A 20,789-nucleotide genomic window follows, 5' to 3' on the forward strand; every position below is an offset into this window, starting at 1 on the left:
CGTTTCTTCCACTCTATTTACTGCGATTAGTTACTATTTGGTCTTTCAGCATATTACATTTCATGTGGTACACCACTGGTACATCCAGTAAAGTCCGATTGTATGAAGAAGGGTCACCCATTCCTTCTCTCCAGAGATGCTGCCTGTCCTGCTGAGTTACTCCAGCTTTTTGTGTCTATCTCCGATTAAAGATAGACTGAGTGTCTCCAATGAGGTAGATAGTAGCTCAGGACAGCTCTCCAGTTGTTGATAGGATGGTTCAGTTGCCTGAATACAGCTGTGAAGAAACTGTCCCTAGATATGGAATCTAACCTGCTTGGATACCATGCAAAACGCAAAACAAAGCATCTCACTGTATCTCAAAACATGTAACAATAATAAACCTAAAGCTGCAGCCAAGGTGTGCCAGTGCTGAACGTTCCATGTGGCGGATAAGTCCCAATAAAGACAATTCCTCCAAAATGGTGTTGAGTTTCTAGAATTACTCTCGTCCAGAGTATTTTACTGAGTTTTATAGATAGTGGAATAGTGCATTTGTGCGTCAGGAAGCAAGACATTCATCCCATGATACCCAACCCGAGTTGTTTTTGTGTCTAGGTGCTCCTTTTCAATTTCTGGTTAATGGGGTAACCCAGGGAATTGAAGGTGAGGGATTGAGCAGTTGCAATGTTATTTGAATGCCAGGGTGAGGTAAACAGACCCTTGTTGGAGAGATTCATTGTTTGACATAATGTTTGGGACAAAGACCCATCATTATTTATTTGCCTCTGTACTCCACAATTTGAGATTTGTAATAGAAAAAATCACATGTTTTTAGCGTGCACGTTGTCAGATTTTATTAAAGGCCATTTTTACACATCTTGGTTTCACCATGTAGAAATTATAGCTGTGTTTATACATAGTCCCCTCATTTCAGGGCACCATAATGTTTGGGATATATGGCTTCACGGGTGTTTGTAATTGCTCAGGTGTGTTTACATGCCTCCTTAATGCAGGTTTGAAAACTTTTATTGCTGTTTATTAACATGAGGACCAAAGTTGTGCCAATGAAAGTCAAAGAAGCCATTATGAGACTGAGAAACAAGAATAAAACATCAGCCAAACCTTATGCTTACCAAAATCAACTGTTTGGAACATCATTAAGAAGAAATAGAGCACTGTTGAGCTTACTAATCGCAAAGGGACTGGCAGGCCAAGGAAGACCTCCACAGCTGATGACAGAATACTCTCTATGATAAAGAAAAATCCCCAAACACCTGTCCAACAGATCAGAAACACTCTTCAGGAGTCAGGTGTGGATTTGTCAATGACCACTGTCCGCAGAAGACTTCATGAACAGAAACACAGAGGCTACACTGTAAGATGCAAACCACTGGTTAGTCGCAAAAATAGGATGGCGAGATTTCAGTTTGCCAAGAAATACTTAAAAGAGCAACCACAGTTCTGGAAATAGGTATTGTGGACAGATGAGACAAAGATTAACTTATATCAGAGTGATGGCAAGAGCAAAGTATGGAGGAGAGAAGGAACTTCTCAATATTCAAAGCATAACACCTCATCTGTGAAACACGGTGGTGGGGGTGTTATGGCCTGGGCATGTTGAAGATACTGGCTCACTTATCTTCATTGATGATACAACTGCTGATGAATTCTGAAGCATAATGAATTCTGAAGTGTACAGAGACATCCTATCTGCGCAAGTTCAAACAAATGCCACAAAACTCATTGGCCGGCGGTTCATTCTACAGCAAGACAATGATCCCAAACATACTGCTAAAGCAACAAATGAGTTTTTCAAAGCTAAAAAATGGTCAATTCTTGAGTGGCCAAGTCAATCACCCGATCTGAACCTAATTGAGCATGCCTTTTATATGCTGAAGAGAAAACTGAAGGGGACTACCCCCCTTAACAAGCATAAGATAAAGATGGCTGCAATACAGGCCTGGCAGAGCATCACCAGAGAAGACACCCAGCAACTGGTGATGTCCATGAATCGCAGACTTCAAGCAATCATTGCATGGAAAGGATATGCAACAAAATACTAAACATGACTACTTTCATTTACATGACATTGCTGTGTCCCAAACATTATGGTGCCCTGAAATGGGGGGACTATGTATAAACACTGCTGTAATTTCTACATGGTGAAACCAAAATGTATAAAAATGGCCTTTATTAAAATCTGACAATGTGCACTAAGTTAACCACGTGTGATTTTTTCTATTACAAATCTCAAACTGTGGAGTACAGAGGCAAATAAATACATGATGGGTCTTTGTCCCAAACATTATGGAGGGCACTGTACCTGGTCATGGACATTACTCATCTCACATCCTAAGGTGCTGCCCTTGCTGCTTTATTTAATGATTTTCCGAACATTATGCTGGAGTTTATAAATCAGGAATTCAGCAAGCTCTAGTAATTAATCAATATCCATGACCATGAATTCCCTTAATTAGAACCTTTGATGGTATCATCATCAAGCCCACCGTAGGACCATTGAACAGAGAAATTCTCAGTTACAGGTTTCTTCGACTCTATTTGCTGTGTTGAGTTACCATTTGGTCTTTCAGCATATTACATTTCATGTGGTTCACCGCTACTACATCCTTGTGCAAATTAATCGAATCAAACTTACACTCGGATATAACAAGTCAATATATATGTCACAGGGCTGCCTTTAATTCATTATCATCGCGCCAATATGTCTTTGGTACACTATATGTCCACCACTGTTATTTATCAAGTCCTTGACAAGAAATGCCGTGGAATCAACCGGATTGTGACAACTTCCGAGGATTTTCTTTTTCCCGACACTAGCTGAATTATGGCCTTGATGAGCTCCTGCCTCATGGTACAGTCCTTTCAGTCTCTCCTTGAAGTTGACCACAGACTCTCAATTGAATTCAGGTTGGGCGAGTTACCAAGACACATATCCCATTCTGTGAGAAAAATTGAGTGTGGAACGGTGCAAGGTCTTGCTGGAATATGCCAGATGAACAATAGACAATAGGTGCAGGAGTTGGCCATTCGGCCCTTCGCGCCAGCACCGCCATTCACTGTGATCATGGATGATCATCCACAATCAGTACCCCGTTCCTGAAAAAGTCATCACCATCTCCGGCACCACTCTACTCTGCAATATATTAATGTATCGTGGCAACCTTATCATTCCGCCAACTGGGTACAGCAGACCAACACTGCAGTAGCTGAAACAACCCAGAGGGTCGGTGTGGCATTTTCTCGACCGCCTTACGGCTGATCTCCAGACAGGTTGGCTATGTTGGTCCTAAATCAGGAAATGGTTTTCGTCATTGATTAATACCTTCCTGCAGTCCTCACATGCCCAATATTTTAATGTTAAGGCCCAAGGTTATCATTTCTTCTTCGTTGCAGCAGTTTGAAGTTGTTTTTTCAAAGGTCTTCTGGCTATACAACTGACCTCAATGAGACGTTGCTGCTTGGTGCTCCAGCTCATTGAGCCTCCTGCTGCCCACAAATCATGTCTTTCTTGGATCCTTACTTTCCCAAATCAGCAAGGCCTCCTCTCCTGGAGTCACCTTCCTTCAGTGGCCACACCCAATTTAGATTATTTTATTTTATTGTCACATGTATCGAGATGCAGTGGAAAGCTTTTGTTGCGTGCCAACCAGCCAGCGGAAAGACAATGCACAATTATAACTGAGTCATTCACAGTGAACAACTACATGATAAAGGGAATAATGTGAATAACGTTTAGTGCAATATAAAGGCAGTAAAGTCCGATCCCAAAACGTCACCCATTCCTTCTATCGGCACGTTGGCGCAGCGGTAGATTTGCTGCCTTACAGCGAATGCAGCGCCGGAGACTCAGGTTCGATCCTGACTAAGGGGGCCGTCTGTACGGAGTTTGTACGTTCTCCCTGTGACCTGCGTGGGTTTTCTCCGAGATCTTCGGTTTCCTCCCCCACTCCAAAGACGTACAGGTATGTAGGTTAATTGGCTGGGCAAATGTAAAAATTGTCCCTAGTGTGTGTAGGATAGTGTTAATGTGCGGGGATCGCTGGACGGCGCGGACCCGGTGGGCCGAAAGGGCCTGTTTTCGCGCTGTATCTCTAAATCTAAATCTAAAAATCCTGAGATGCTGCCTGACCCGCTGAGTCACTCCAGCATTTTGTGTCTACCTTCAAAGATAGTCCGAGGGTCTCCAATGAGGTAGATAGTTGTTCAGGACTGCTCTCTAGTTGTGGTGGGATGGTTCAGTTGCCTACCCATCTTCTTGGCCGATAATGATCCAGTTTCAGCCCATGGCTTGACAATCCTGGATATGGATGCATGGCTCACCACTTTTCGTGAACTAGGTTAGTCTATTTCTATTGGATTCCTCCATTCCCTTTCGGAGTTGTTGCTGTAGAACACATTCATTTGTTCTATGCAATTTTGCATCATTCATCCAACTGAAGGCGACTTTCACAGAAATCACTGAAACTGAATACTCAAAGAATGAAAAATGACAAGAAAAACTTGGGTTTTATCGGGTGTCAGAAAAATGTAAGAACTAATTGGGGGCATAAAAACGCATTATATTACAAAAATAGCAAAATCTATTCATGATTCAATTAATTTGCTCAAGGAAGTAAAGTTAATTGTACTCTGGACTCTGGAAGTAAAGTTAATTGTACTCAACTTTAGCATGCCAATAGACAATAGACAATAGAATTCCACAGATTCACAACTCTCTGAGTGAAAAGGTTTTTCCTCATCTCTGTTCTGAATGGCATACCCCTTATTTACCCCTTATGTAAATTTCCTCGGTGTGGGGCGAATAAAAGAATATATTATTATTCTTAAACTGTGGCCCCTTGTTCTGGACTCCCCCAACAGTGGGGACATGTTTCCTGCCTCTAGCATGTCCAATCCCTTAATAATCTTATATGTTTCAATAAGATCCCCTCTCATCCTAAATTCCAGAGTATACAAACCCAGTCTCTCCAGTCTTTCAACATACGAATGTCCCGCCATTTCTGGAATTAACCTCGTGAACCTATGTTGCACTCCCTCAATAGTAAGAATGTCCTTCCTCAAATTTGGAGACCAAAACTGCACATAATACCAGGTGTGGTCTCACTAGGGCCCTGTACAACTGCAGAAGGACCTCTTTGCTCCTTTTCTCAACTCCTCTTGTTATGAAGGTCAACATTCCATTAGCTTACTTCACTGCCTGCTGTGCCTGCATGTTTACTTTCAGTAACTGATGAACTAGGACACCCAGATCTCATTGTACTTCCCCTTTTCCTAACATGACATCATTCAGATAATAATCTGCCTTCCTGTTCTTACCACCAAACTGGATAACCTCACATTTATCCACATCAAACGGCATCTGCCATGCATCTGCCCACTCACACAACCTGTCCAAGTCACCCTGCATCCTCATAGCATCCTCCTCACAGTTCACACTACCACCCATGCCTTAAGAAAATCAACCTTAAATAGTTAATACATGTTTCTATTGTAAAAATGCACACTCTATTGGTTTAAATTTGCATTTTACTATCTGATACCTTTTACTACAAAATAAAGTTGGACAATATCTTCCTCATAAAGACAGATTAAATGAGAATCAAGCTTGACATTCAATACAGTTTGGACGGGAAGCAGATGGGAAGCAACTACTGGTTGAGCCTCTTAAAATAATTGTATTTTGCTTAATCAGCTTAAAAAAAATCTTGCTGGATTTCTGTTTCCAATTATATATAATGCAATGGTGAAGGGCATGCTGTCACACGACAAGGATGCTTGTTGCACTATTTAAAATAACAAATAAAAATCATGGTGACTTACAGAAATGGACAATGAAACTATTCAAAACAATGCAGTGCCATATATATCGAACAGTGGCAACACCAGCATGATATTGCAAATATTTTAACTCATTCTGTGTGGGTAAAGATTTGTTCCAATAATAATATAAGTCAGAACAAATCGGGGCCAGCAACAAATGACCTCAGCAAGGGTGGAGTTCATAATGGCCCATTGTTGGCTGGTGAAGGTGTGATAACAAGAGTAACTCCTGCATTCCCTCCCCTCCGCTCCCCACCCTGGTCGTCCTACCAGTTCCACTGTTCCCATCCTTGTATCCCTCTAATTATCACACATTCCCCAGCCAACAATAGACAATAGACAATAAACAATAGGTGCAGGAGTAGGCCATTCAGCCCTTCGAGCCAGCACCGCCATTCAATGCGATCATGGCTGATCACTCTCAATCAGTACCCCGTTCCTGCCTTCTCCCCATACCCCCTCACTCCGCTATCCTTAAGAGCTCTATCCAGCCATTATGAGCTCCAACCTTCCTGAGGTCTGTTGCTGGCCCCGATTTAACCTGGCCTTTTCTCTCCTCCAGTTTATTCCCCCCACACCGCTTCTACTTTCAGTCTTAAGAAGGGTTCTGACCCAGATCGTCACCTGTTTTTCTCAGAGATGAGCATTCTGTGTCTATCTATAAACCAGCATCTGCAGTTCCTTCCAACACAATAATATGTCACTTTGAAATAATCATCCTCTTAGGCAGTCCCTTGGGAGTGAGGAAGACTTGTTTCAATGGACTCTGGGGTGACTAATGTTGCCAATGTGGGATCTACACACTCTGCCACAGCTGGGGCAGGTTGGTGTCGGGCGGGCAGCGTGGGTCAGTTTGGCAGTGGTGTGCTCTCTCCGCTTTTTGTGCTGCACTTCCCCATGCTTGGGTCCTTAATATCATCATGAACCCTTTGAACGGTCACAGGTGAAGGAGTCAGTGGGAACGTCACATTTGAAGGAGGTTTTGAGAACATCCTTGAAACTTTTCCTTTGTGCATGTATACATTTATTGCTTTGAGACCGTGGAATAGAGAATCTGTTTCAGGAACCTGGTATTGAGTATGCAGATGGTTTATATCGAACATAGACAAAATGCTGGAGTAACTCAGCGGGTCAGACAGCATCTCTGGAGAAAAGGAATAGATGACTTTTCAGGTCGAGACCCTTCTTCAGATGGTTTATTATGGCTGACACGTAACTGAATGTAAATGGCACCTTGTGGATGAAGGAATAGATCAGGGAGACAACATTAATATTTGTTTATTCTGCTCATCCTGACTGTGCATTTAGAAAAGTTAGTGGAAAAATGTTGGTGGTCTCTCTCCAATGCTTTGTTATAAACAGATTTTAAAAAACAGCAGTGACCATGGCAGTAATATCAATAGACAATAGACAATAGGTGCAGGAGGAGGCCATTCGACCCTTCGAGCCAGCGCCGCCATTCAATGTGATCATGGCTGATCATTCTCAATCAGTACCCCGTTCCTGCCTTCTCCCCATACCTCCTGACTCCGCTATCCTTAAGAGCTCTATCTAGCTCTTGCTTGAATGCATTCAGAGAATTGGCATCCACTGCCTTCTGAGGCAGAGAATTCCACAGATTCACAACTCTCTGACTGAAAATGTTTTTCCTCATCTCAGTTCTAAATGGCCTACCCCTTATTCTTAAACTGTGGCCCCTTGTTCTGGACTCCCCCAACATTGGTGAGTGCGGTTTGATTGTCAGATGGCCAGATTTAAAAATAACTCTACTTTTTAAAGACTAATTACAGGACATTTAATTTTTTTAATCATTAATATCAAAGTGAAACATATACTATTTTAAAAGTCACTTCATCGTTCTAGGCTGACAATTCTCATTGAAATAAATGGGGTCCCCAATCCTATGCCAGGTCCATGTTAACGCTGGATTTGATTCAGAGATTGCCAGCTGATCTCTCATGACTCAGACACCACAGTCAGCATGACTTGGCCCTTCAACAACCACGGCTATTGTATCTGGAAGTTTATCTATTTGCCAACTGTTTCCAGTTGATTCTTCCAGCTCAGTACTTTTCTTACAATGCGTGGCTTTGACAGTGACACAGTGGGTCGCAGCAAGTGGAGATGCTGACTGACAACTCCAACAATACAAGTTCAATCCTGACCTCTGCCATTGTCTGTATGGAGGCACACAAGACTGGAAATGCTGTAATCTGGAGCAACTACCTACTGTAGAAGCTCAACGGCTCAGGCAACAATTGTTGAGGGAAATGGACTGATAACCTTTGTGGTCAAGATGGCAAAGGGCAGCATGGTGGTGCAGCTGCTGCCTCACAGCGCCAGAGACCCGGAATCCATCCTGATCTCGGGTGCTGTTTGTGTGGAGATTGCAAGTTCTCCCTTTGACTGCTTGGGTTTCTTCCCACACTGCAAAAACATGTGGGGTTGTCTGTTACAAAGTCTCCCTAGTGTGTCCGGGGTGGATGTGAAAGTGGGATAACATGGAACTGCTGTGAACAGGTGATCGATGGTACAGCAGGCAGTGAAGAAAGCTAATGGCATGTTGGCCTTCATAACGAGAGGATTGGAGTATTAGAGCAAAGAGGTCCTTCTGCCGTTGTACAGGGCCCTGGTGAGACCACATCTGGAGTATTGTATGCAGTTTTCTGGTCTCCTAGTTTGAGGAAGGACATTCTTGCCATTGAGGGAGTGCAGCATAGGTTCAAGAGGTTAATTCGCGGGATGGCGGGACTGTCGTATGATGAAAGAATGGAACGACTGGGCTTGATTTCACTGGAATTTAGGATGAGAGGGGAATCTCATAGAAACATGTAAAATTATTAAGGGATTGGACATGCTAGATGAGGGAAACATATTCCCGATGTTGGGGGAGTCCAGAACCAGGGTCCACAGTTTACGAATAAGGGGTAGACCATTTAGAGCTGAGATGAGGAAAACCTTTTTCACACAGAGTTGTGAATTTGGGGAATTCTCTGCCTCAGAAGGCAGTGGAGGCCGATTCACTGGATGCATTCAAAAGAGATTTAGATAGAGCTCCTAGGGCTAGTGGAATCAAGGGATATGAGGATAAGGCAGGAATGTGGTACTGATTGTGGATGATCAGCCATGATCACATTGAATGGCGGTGCTGGCTCGAAGGGCCGAATGGCCTACTCCTGCACCTATTGTCTATGTTTCGAGAGCAATGGGGAATGGGAGGGGGTGAGAGCGGTAGGCGATGGGAGGGGGTGAGAGAGGTGGGGATTGGGAGGGGATGAGAGGTGGGGGGGGGGGGTGGGAGGCGGTGAGAGGTGGGGATGAGAGGGGGTGAGGGGTGGGGAGGGGAGGGGTGGACGATGGGAGGGGGTGAGTGGTGGAGGATGGGAGGGGGTGGGTGATGGGGGATGGGAGGAGGTGAGGGAAGGGAGGGGGTGAGGTGGGGGATGGGAGGGGGTGAGTAGTGGGGGTTGGGAGGGGGTGAGTGGTGGGGGATGGGAGAGGGTGACCAGCAGGGGATGTGAGGGTGTATACAATCATGAGAGGAATAGACAGGGTAAATGCACAGAGTTGATTCCTCCACTCTGGAATCAAGATCCAGAGGACATAGGTTTAAGCTGAGTGGAGGAAAGATTTCATAGGAACCTGAGGGGCAACCTTTTTTACACAAAGGATGGTAGGTATATGGAATAAGTTACCAGAGGAGATAGTTGAGACAAGTACTATCACAATGTTTAAAAAAACATTTGGACAGGTACATGGATAGGATAGGTTTAGATGGATATGGGCCAAACGCAGGCAGGTGGGACTAGTGTAGGTGGACAAGTTGGGCCGAAGGGCGTTTCCACACTGTATGACTTTATGGGTGAGGGGTGGGGGATGGGAGGAGGTTAGTGGTGGGAGGAGTGTGGCATATGTTGGGGAGGGGAAAGAAAGAGGATGAGAGGGGCTGGGGCGGGGAGGTAGTGTGTGAAGAACCTGGTAAATACCGAAACCCTGCAAAGTGTTTGGAGCAACAGCTGTATAATTATGCCTTTGATGCCAATCATGCTGGCAGTTACTGCAGTCTGCTCTGGCAATTCATTCACTGTGACCTTGAAGATGCCTTTTGGTGAAACTGCATTAAATATTATCTCTCACCATTCAGAATGAACAGCCTTCAGTATATTTTTATTGGGAAGATGGTACAATTTTATTAAGGATTGAATCTTCAAAGCATTAAATTGAAAGCAGTTGCTTTTCAGTACTGATACGAGTATAGAAGATGGGACGTAATGTTGCAGTTATATAAGACATTGGAGAGGCCGTATTAGGGCGGCACGGTGGCGCAGCAGTAGAGTTGCTGCCTTACAGCGAATGCAGCACCGGAGACTCAGGTTCGATCCTGACTACGGGCGCCGTCTGTACGGAGTTTGTACGTTCTCTCTGTGACCTGCGTGGGTTTTCTCCGAGATCTTCGGTTTCCTCCCACACTCCAAAGACGTACAGGTATGTAGGTTAATTGGCTGGGCAAATGTAAAAATTGTCCCTAGGGTGTATGATAGTGTTAATGTGCGGGGATCACTGGGCGGTGCGGACCCGGTGGGCCGAAGGGCCTGTTTCCGCGCTGTATCTCTAAATCTAAATGAGTACTGTGTTCAGTTCTGGGCAACATGTTAGAGGAAAGCTGTTGTCAAGCTACAACGGGTACAGAGAAGATTTACGAAGATGTTGCCAAGACTCGGGGGCCTGAGCTGTAGGGAGAGGTTGGGCAGGCTATTTCCTGGAGCGCAGGAGGATGAGGGGTGATCTTATAGAGGTGTACAAAATCATGAGTGGAATAAATCAAATATATGCACAGAAAAGGATGGAGGACATAGGTGTAAGGTGAGAGGGGAAAGATTTAACAGGAACCTGAGGAGTAACTTTTTCACACAATGGGTGGTGGGTGTATGGAATGAGCTGCCAGAGATGGTAGTTGAGGAAGGTACAATCTCAATGTTTAAGACTCTATGACTCTATATAAATTAGGTGCAGAGCAGAGAGTGGGTGAAGCACATGGGAGGGGGGCTGTTGGGTCACAGCAGAAGGCCGGTGAAGCACAGAGAGAGATGCTGAGGCATAAGGGTGGACCATGACACAGAGGGACGGCTGTCTGACAAGGAAAGAGTGAGAGAGAGAAATAAGTGGGAAAAGGAGGGAGAGACAGGAGCCAATTGATGGGATCCAACAACTGGAGTGGGAGCCAGAAAAGGTGAGGATTAAGAGAAATGAACAAAACGGGATCAACCCTGGGGGAAAGTGGGAACATGCCTGAGAAAGAGGCATGTGAAAAGCAGAATAAAGGTGAATTGAGATGAGAGAGAAAAGCTGAACGAGAAGAGAATTCTATAAGGAAATGCAAGAGAATCCAAGAGAGAAATAAGAGGAATAAACAAGGGAGGTATCAAAGCACTGAGTTAGTGAAATGTCCACGTTACAAATATTGAATTCCTGTCTTTAGATCTCCAAAGGGCCTGATTAAAATAATTGATAATCAAATATAAATGAACGTTTAAGAGTACTCATTTTTAATAAAGAACATTCCAGTGCATTTTCAAAATGGAATTTGAGGCAAAGCTGATAAAAGCACACGATACAGATGAGCATTTTAATCAGCTCAAGGGTCCCTCTACCCCCATAACGTAGACGGCAACGTTCATTATAATTATATCAGTAAATGAGACCGAAGCATAAGGCAGTAGCAGAAGTGCTACTTGCATGGTCATGCTTTTAGTAGCTACTGTAATTTTAGGAACGTAAGGTTTGAAAATGCATTGAAGTCTCGGTTGTTGGTCTCATTTACCCACTATAATAATTTTCTAAATGGTTACTTACAACTTAACAAACATAAAATTAAAACTTAAATGCATAAGACACCTGTGGTTTTGGCCCATCAAGCGAGACTAATTTTGTTCGTCTGGTTCATGATTTGGTAATTTTTATCATGATTTGTAGTGGAAGTATATAATGGATCTGAAAAACAAAACTGTCTCGCACTTCTAAACTGGCCATCCCCTTTGATCCGTGTAACACACGTTCCTTTCACTGCAGCACACCAGTGTGTGGCACAACAGCTGACATGATTTACATTAATATCAGGGCATCAGTTGTCAAATAGATGAACAAAAAGCTCATAAGCTACTCAAGGGAGTTCCAAGAATTGATGTCATAGAAACTGTTCACCAAGTGTTCTCACCAGATATATTTAGTGCTTCGTATTCATACCCAAGTATTACAGAGTAAAATAATTCATTTGTTAAGCCAATACCCGTTAACAGCACGTTATCTGTTTCTTGTGGATTACACTTGGGGTGTACTCAACGCTGCAACTGTGGCACAAACCTGCTCAGTAGGAAAACCAGGATCACGATCCAACTGAGCAGAATTGCCAGAGAAGGAATCTGCACCCACTTCAAAGCTAACCTGGACCCGAACTGTACTTTGCAATGTTTCATTCATTATTTTTTAACTCAGTCATCGTTCAAGTCAAAAGTACAGCCGACAGTACTTCACCCTGGTGCAATACACTTCAAAATGTTCAATAATCACCACTCAGGATTTGGCAGAGCAAACTCAATAATTGCAATATAACAATGTGATCTTACAGCTCAGTTGGACACTATTTAAAATGCCTTAATGCTGTGCTCAAAGCTTTGCAAAAATTAATTATTTATTTTCTTTTATTTGTGAGTCTTTCTGTGAAAACTGGAACTGTACCTTGTAGAGATGGTGAAAGCCAAATGCAATCCCAGCCATGATAATTGCCAAGGCACCATATTCCCGCCATCTGGAAGTGGGATCTACAAGACATTAACATAATGCAATAAGCAGACGACAGTGAGGGCAATGCACAAAAAGCAAATCTCTGCCTGATCTGGAAGAATTGTGTGTATCTCACCATATCTATCTCACTTCAACGACCATCAGTCAGTCCCAAGCACAAGGTAGCATTATGTTTCAACAAGTGCAAATATATTTTTACAAACAAAAGTTAGTTAGTTTGAACTGAGACCAAATTTCAATTTATTTTGTCCCATTTTTCACATAGATTTAGAATTGGGAAAAGCAGCACCTTGAGTTAAATCAATCTGGGGTGGCACGGTGGTCCTGCAGTAGAGTTGCTGCCAGAGACCCAGGTTCGATCCTGACTCTGGGTGCTGTCTGTACGGAGTTTGTACGTTCTCTTTGTGACCTGCATGGGTTTCTTCTGGGAGCTCCGGTTTCCCCCCAAAGACGTGCAGGTTTGCAGGCTAATTGGCTTGGTGTAATTGTAAATTGTCCCTAGTGTGTGTAGGATAGTGTTAGTGTGCAGGGATCGCTGATCGGTATGGACTTGGAAGGGACTGTTTCCGGACTGCATCTCTAAACTGAATTGAACTAAACTAAATTGCATTAACTTTGTAAAGATTAACTTTGCAAAATTTATAAAAATGCTCAATTTGCCCAGGACCTTCTCAATAAAAGACCAACCGTTTATCACTGTCCATTTCATTGGTGGCCACACCAACACATATGCGCAGACACACATGCAGTAACACAAAATTGAAACGTGTACCAATGTCAACTGGATTCTCTATAATTCTCTATAATGGATTTATGCAAGGAAAAATATATTTCAGCACTTGGACTATTTGCAAAATTTGCATTCTTCCACACAAATAAAATCAGCAATGATTTTCAATGCAATGTGATAGTTCATATGTATCATTATATGTTTCATTATAAAATCCTAACATTAAAATCAGTTACAATTCCAGCCAACAGATGGTTCACCTGAAAGGAAAATATTTTTAGAAAAACAGTATTTTCAGAGCTTTATCATTCATACGTGTTCAATTTTTATTTTCAGCAGTAGAGTTGCTGCCTTACAGCGCCAGAGACCTGGATTCGATCCTGACTACGGATGCTGTCTGTATGGAGTTTGTTCGTTTTCCCTATGACCGCGTGGGTTTTCTCCGGGTGCTCCTGTTTCATCCCACACTCCAAAGACGTGCAGGTTTGCAGTCTTTTATTGGCGATGACAAAGTGACCCACTGCCATTATTCAACAGCTGATGCCATTATTGAAGTGAGAGAACGGACGGGGCTCGTGGATTAGAAAAGGGTTTAGGGAGTGGGGATATCAGGGAAAGGGGCGGGATACCTGGGAAAGGGTTCAGGGGTTTACAGGAGAAAGGAGGTGTAGGAGGAATTCAGGGGCTAATGGATTAAAGTGCAGTGAAGTAAAGGTGAAGAGATAACTGTAAGGAACTGATGTAAGAGCTGGCCACGGCTACTGTGGTCCCACAACGCAGCTCGACAGAGAACATGCCTCGCAGGTGAAGGGCACAGGATTGTTGTACTCCGAGACGTCTGCTCACATGTTCTTAGATTGGAGATGGAGCGATGAATGAGGGACTCTGTGATGTGTTCTCAGATTGGAGAGGACGTGGTGAAGGGGGGAATTCGGCAGTGACTGCCAACCCAGTCGACGCGGGACATCACGGCTGAATCTTATTGCCCCACAACATTTAAGTGACTAACATTTGATGCTGCTTTTGCATTTCATGTTCATTTCTCTCCACTCAAATTCCTTGAGAGGGAATTTTATTCCGCATCTCATTGTTGGGTAGTGATTTGTGAATTCCGTAAGGATGAATTTCTGTTACCCAATCCGCTGTTTTTGCATTTTTGATTTACGGTAATGCAGAGTAAAAGATTGGCACTTAGATCGAAAAAATAATTTATCCAATTGAGATATTCAAATGACAGCAAAAGTCAGAGCAGAATTAAAAGTTAGCTGATACATTCGCCCATACATGTTGCAAACCTTACATTTCTTTCAGACTAAAGACGGTGGAGTGACTCAGGGGTCAGGATGCTGCCTAACCCACTGAGTTACTCCAGGATTTTGTGTCCATCTCCAGTATAAACCAGCATCTGCAGTTCCTTTCTACACATTTCTTTAAGACTATTCATTTTCATCATGCTGCATGCTCAATTGACAGCCATAGATCAATAGCTGAAACACAGGGCTAAGATGTGCAACACTGACAGGACCAAATAGATTTGTATATTGTTAAATATTATTATTTCCTGAACATAACAGTTTAAGCTATTTTATTGCAAAGCGAGTTAATATTTCAATGAACCACAGATTAAAATTGTTTAAACAGACATTATGAGTAATTTATAACTCATTCCAAACCGAGAATTCAGTAACTGGTCAACTTCAATCATAATACAAGACTAAATCAGACAAGATCACTTTCAGTCCGCCCAGAAAGTTTCTAGGAGCTCACAATTTGGACACAGGAGATAGAGAGCTTAGCTTCGTAATGTGGTGTCACGACAACAACCTCTCCCTTAACGTCAGCTACATGGAAGAGCTGGTATACTACTTCAGCAGGCAGGGTGGAGGGCACACCCCAGCTTCCACACCCCAGCCTACACCAATGGAGCTCATGTGAAGATGTTCGAGAGCATCACGTTCTTACGTGTAATGGTTCTTGCGTTCTTATGTGGTAGGACCAGTTCAACAATTTGAACTGGTCCTACCACATTGTCAATACAGCCAAAAAAAGGGGATAGGATAGAACTGCAGATGCTGGTTTAAATCAGAGATGGACTCAAAATGCTGGAGTAACTAAGCGGGAAAGGCAGCAGCTCTGGGGAGAAGGAATGGATGACATTTCATGTCGAGGATTGAAGAAGTGTCTCGACCCGAAACGTCACCCATTCCTTCTCCCCAGAGATGCTGCCTGTCCTGCTGAGTTACTCCAACATTTTGTGTCTATCTTCAAAAATAGGGGGATCAATGCCTCTACTTCAGAAGCATTAACGAAAGAATTGTACAATAACAATTACACAAGCAGTTTATTTGATTTTAATTGCAGAAATAAACTTTAGAAATCTAAAATAAATAGAACGAAAGGAAACCAAACCGTCTTTCTGAAGCAGGGATCGGAAAGCAGCACAAGGCTGGCCATCCGTGACTGACAGGATAACAAATTGGTGTTTGTACAATGTGTTTAGATCACTGATACGCTAACAGACGGGTGGGTGTCCTTTGTCACAGATGCTGTGCGAGGTTCAGTTAACTTCAGTGGATTCTGTCTACCAGGCTACCTTTGGAAGCAATCCTGATAAATTACATCATTCCGCACCAGTATATTAACAGCCTGCTTTAAAACAGGCATCAAAGCTGTACTTTATTAAAAATACAGAGTACCTGAATCACCAAGCTACATCTTCAAGTGAAGACGTTAAGGCTTTTTGCCAGCTGCAATTACATAAACTTGAAACGTTGGTTTAACAAACCAAGATATGTTGTTCCTCTTCCGATTCACTGCCCAGCACCGGAGGAGTTCTCTCCGTAGCTGTCTGCAGCCAATCAAAGGAATACTCGAGTGGCTCCTGCAGTTCCACTGAAGGCTTAATTTGCACAAAGCATGGCTGAAAAATGATTTTTTTCTGTTCATGAACAGATATGTAGAGGGAATAGAGTCGTACAGGCACTCAGGGCTGTCAGTATCCCAGTAAGTCTGCACCCATAATGCACCTCTCTCCAAGGAGCAAGCCATCTGCACCTGAAGCCATTCAGCACAAAATTGCTTTTGTTATTCATTTCTTAGGACACATAGAACACATGCCCCAACACACTGCATCACCTATCACCCAATCCTGGTTCAATTTGTTTTTGCAATTCAAATATTAGAGAGCCTTGCAAAATATACTCTCCAAAATATTCCAAATTTTACAGCAGGTCGTCATGAATCCATTCAAAGCCTTATTACTTTTAAGCAAAAGTGCAAATATTTATCGAGAATACACATCGGTAAATGGCCAGATTGTTAAATGTGATTTTCTGTAAAGAATTCTACACATTATAAGTTCCTTTAGATAAATAACCTAGACTAGGTGTGGTGTGTTAACTGATCAGCCACTGACTTCAAAACCAATGACTTAACAATGAAGTCAATCTAATTTGCATGTAGCAAACCAAGTATTGCTATCTCTTCATAGATCCGAAATGAAAAGTGGTTGGAATTTCATGAACAGATGAAGTAAAAAATTGATTAATAACAAAAGATTTTGCATAATCTTCTGGACTGTCACTATACAATTGATTCAATGGCTGGCATTTACCCTTATCATCAATTGTAAACCTGTTACCAATAGAATAATTACTTTAGATCATGGACAATTCCGGGATGCATTACTGCCAATCAAAACTGACATGTATACTTTTAATAGGGCTTCCTTATTAAGAATAACTGTTTGCAGTGTTTTGCTCACCATGGGAGGTGTTCAGTTAAGCGGCTTCTCCTCCATAACTGCCAAAATTATTTTCTGTAGGTTTCTAATTAGTAACACAAAGCAAATTAGAGAAAAAGGGTGAAACAACAGTGTTTCTTCATTTGCATCATTCGATGATCAACTGGAGAATTTTAACCCCATTGTATGTGTTTTATTCCAGTAGAAGGTTCTCCAGGGGTTAACACAGCACTGTAAGCATCCTCCAACAGTGGGCTATTACGTTAATTATGTTTTATGATTATCATAATATAACTACTTTCTTGATTAGAACCTGCAGCTTACAAAAAATCATAAATATTCATAATCATAAAGAGCTTGCATTGAGACTCTGAAAACTCTGTTATAAATTCATACACTCAAAGGCAAAAGTAATGCACACTCCAAAGTAGTAACAACATTTTAGTTTGCAATTATTTTGATACCAAACGTTAGTGACCCACACTTAGATTTTTCAATATTTACGTGAATAAGACTTATTTTGTAACAAAGATTCAACACATTATTGATTTCTCAGATTTTAAGGTATATTGTGGAACTGTTCAATTTAGTTTAGTTTCGAGATACAGTGCAGAAACAGGCCCTCTAGCCCACTGAGTCCACGCTGAGCAGCGATCCCTGCACACTAATGCTATCCTACACACATGAGGGACCATTTAGAATTTTACCAAGCCAATTAACCCACAAACCTGTACGTCCTTGGAGTGTGAGAGGAAACCGGAGCACCCGGTGGAAACCCACGCAGGTCATGGGGAGAACATACAAACTCTGTACAGACAAGCGACCGTGGTCAGGATCGAACCCGGGTCTCTGGCAATGTAAGGCAGCAACTCTACCTCACAATTGAGGCACATTAATCTGGGAATTTGCACTTACAGCGTTACACAATAAACACAATTTCTTGATGCTGTTTCCATTGTATTTCAATTGTTCAGTTGACTAAAACTACATAGGATTCTGTTGAAATGGCTGTTTGATGATATTAATCTTCTGCAGTTCACTATTTAAACAATGAATTCAAATGCACCATCAGCACTTTGTGTCCCCCCTGTGCTGGCTGGGATATCACACCAATCAACAGATTGATGTATCTATCTGCTGTTTCTTTTCTTTGTTTTAGACCCACTTTCTGCTCCTCTCTGTACTTGGTTACTTGCAAGGTTTCACTCCAACATTTGTCAGTAAATTAATATGCAAGGCAAATTTATATCACACAGCCAGTTGCTTTTACATGAGATCTTCTTTTTACTGCTTGCCTGTCGAGGTAGCTACAACACTGAATGCTAACAAAGGCTTCCAATACTTCCTTAGAAACACTGAACGGCCAAGGATGGAGTGCTGCTCTTTCTCAAATACAAAATGATCAATAAATAAGTTGTAAAAATCTGGTCCAGATAAATGAGGGCACTCTGTAGTGTGCTAAGCTTGCATTCACAAGAACCATTTCAATCTATTCCCGCTCTCTTTTAAATTACATCATTTTTTAGAACTATGAATCAAAATGAGCAGCACAACCATCAGTGTCTGATATTATTACTCAAGTTGCCACATTAGTCAAGTCCAATCGAGTTTATTGTCAGCGCAGTGAGGTACAGATACCATGAAAACCTTCATCAGTCTGAAGACGGGTCTCGACCCGAAACTCCACCCATTCCTTCTCTCCGGAGATGCTGCCTGTCCCGCTGAGTTACTCCAGCATTTTGTATCTACCATGAAAACCATGTTTGGAGTTGCACATAGATTCAAGACAATGCACAAAAACAAACCGTACATACATTACACATAAACCCTGCAAGAGTGAAAAGAAAAAGACTGCACAATAAACAAGGCATCAGTGCAAAGCACAATTAAAAAACAAGTCCATTGCAGTGCAAGAGGTGTTCGCTTGCCGAGGTAGGGTTAAGGTTGTGAAGATCAGTGGTTGTAGGAAAATAGCTGTTCCTAAGGCTGGTGGTATGAGACTTCAGATTTCTGTACCTCCTGACTGACTGTAGCAGCAAGAAGAGGCATAGCCCAGATAGTGGGGATTTTTGATGATAGATGCTACCTTCTTGAGGCAACACCTCATGTAGATCCTTTCAATGGTGGGGAGGACTGCACCATAATAACCATGCGTGGAAAATTCAGGTATTCTGAACACACTTCTGCACTATTAATGGCAGTGGCATTTTATTTTTTCCTCCACCACATTCTGTAAAGTTAATATGAAACACCACCCCATCCCCAACCCAACAGTACACATTGGAAGCACCATGTACAAACCAAATGGGTGAGCAAGCTACAACTCAGGGGACCTCAACATATGTTTTTCTCTTCATTTCTAGGTTAGGAGCAGAAGGGAAACTTGGTTATGCCTTCTTATTCAAACATCTTGAACTTTAGTAACTGCTGCCCTGAAAGAATCAAGTTGAGGTAGCAAACCGGTTAAAGTTTTGAAGGAAAATGTTAGGATTTGCAGCTGTACGCAGAAATTATATTGGCTTTGTGTAATATCTAATTTTATTATAACGTTCGATTAAGTACGTTTTTTGATCTCTGCCCTGAGACTGGCAAGGTTCCCCATGAATGATGTCGTCAAAGAGAAGGAAGGTCCCAATCCTGTGCAGGACAAAGAACAACATGAAAAACCTGCTATTCGATGCTCTTGTGACACTGCCTGGAGTACTGCATGCAGATCTGGGCTCTTTCCTTAAGGATGTAACTTCCTTTAAGACACCACATTAAACATATACCAGATTGATTATAAATACAAGGGGTTGCGCAATAGAAAAGATTTCGTAGAATGAGATAAAGTTTAGAATGAGAGGTTAATGGTGTTGAAACATAAGGCCTAGAGCAGATCTGATCAGGATGGATAGTGTGTGGATATTTCCTGGTGGAGTGACTGAATGGTGTCAGAACAACAACCTTGCTCTCAACACAGTAAAGCCAAGGAACTAATTGTTGACTTTGCCCGAAGAAGACCGAGGATCCACCAAACCCGTCCACATCGACGGTGGAGGAGAGAGTCAAAAACAACAAATTCCTGGGCGTGCATATCTCTGATGATTTGTCCTTGACCCGGCATGTTGGTGCAATCATAAAGAAAGCCCATCAGTGCCCCCTACTTCCTTAGAAGACTGAGGAGATTTGATGTGTTGACAAATACTTTCTTGAACTTCTACAGGCATACACTAGTGAGCATAATAACTGGTTGCATTACGACCTGGTTCAGCAACCCAAATGTCCAGGAGCAAAGAAGATTACAAAAAGTGCTGAACACTGCCCAGTCCATCCCAGGTACTGACCTCCAACCACTGAAGGGATCTACAGGAGGCGTTACCCAAGGACCCACACCAGCTGCATACACCAACATACAACATATATATATATATATATATATATATATATATATATATATATATAACATTAAAACATTCTTGTCTCAGGATCATGGGCCAGCCACTTAAGATGGAGATGGTGTGTATTTCTCCCACAGAGAACTGTAAATGTTTGCGATTCTCTGTTTTACTAAACTGTGAATGTTCCTTCCAATAAGTTAAAGATGGATTTTTGAACTGTGGGAGAATCTTGGGTTATAATGGTCAGGTAGGAAAGTGGAGTTGAGAACAGAGATGAGATCAGCCAGTCCGAGGACCTGAAAGCCCACGACAG

The 20,789-nt window shown here is 42.4% G+C and overlaps 1 protein-coding gene across 1 annotated transcript in view; it reads right to left on the reverse strand.

Moving 5' to 3' along the window:
- pex14 (peroxisomal biogenesis factor 14) overlaps nt 1-20,789 on the reverse strand; it is a 247,389-nt gene that overhangs the window by 70,998 nt on the left and 155,602 nt on the right. The window contains exon 5 of the mRNA XM_078425303.1: nt 12,559-12,641. Coding sequence (XP_078281429.1) covers nt 12,559-12,641 — 83 coding nt within the window. The remainder of the gene's footprint in view (nt 1-12,558; nt 12,642-20,789) is intronic.

This window comes from Rhinoraja longicauda, chromosome 30 (assembly GCF_053455715.1).
Source record: "Rhinoraja longicauda isolate Sanriku21f chromosome 30, sRhiLon1.1, whole genome shotgun sequence".
Lineage (NCBI taxonomy): Eukaryota > Metazoa > Chordata > Chondrichthyes > Rajiformes > Arhynchobatidae > Rhinoraja > Rhinoraja longicauda.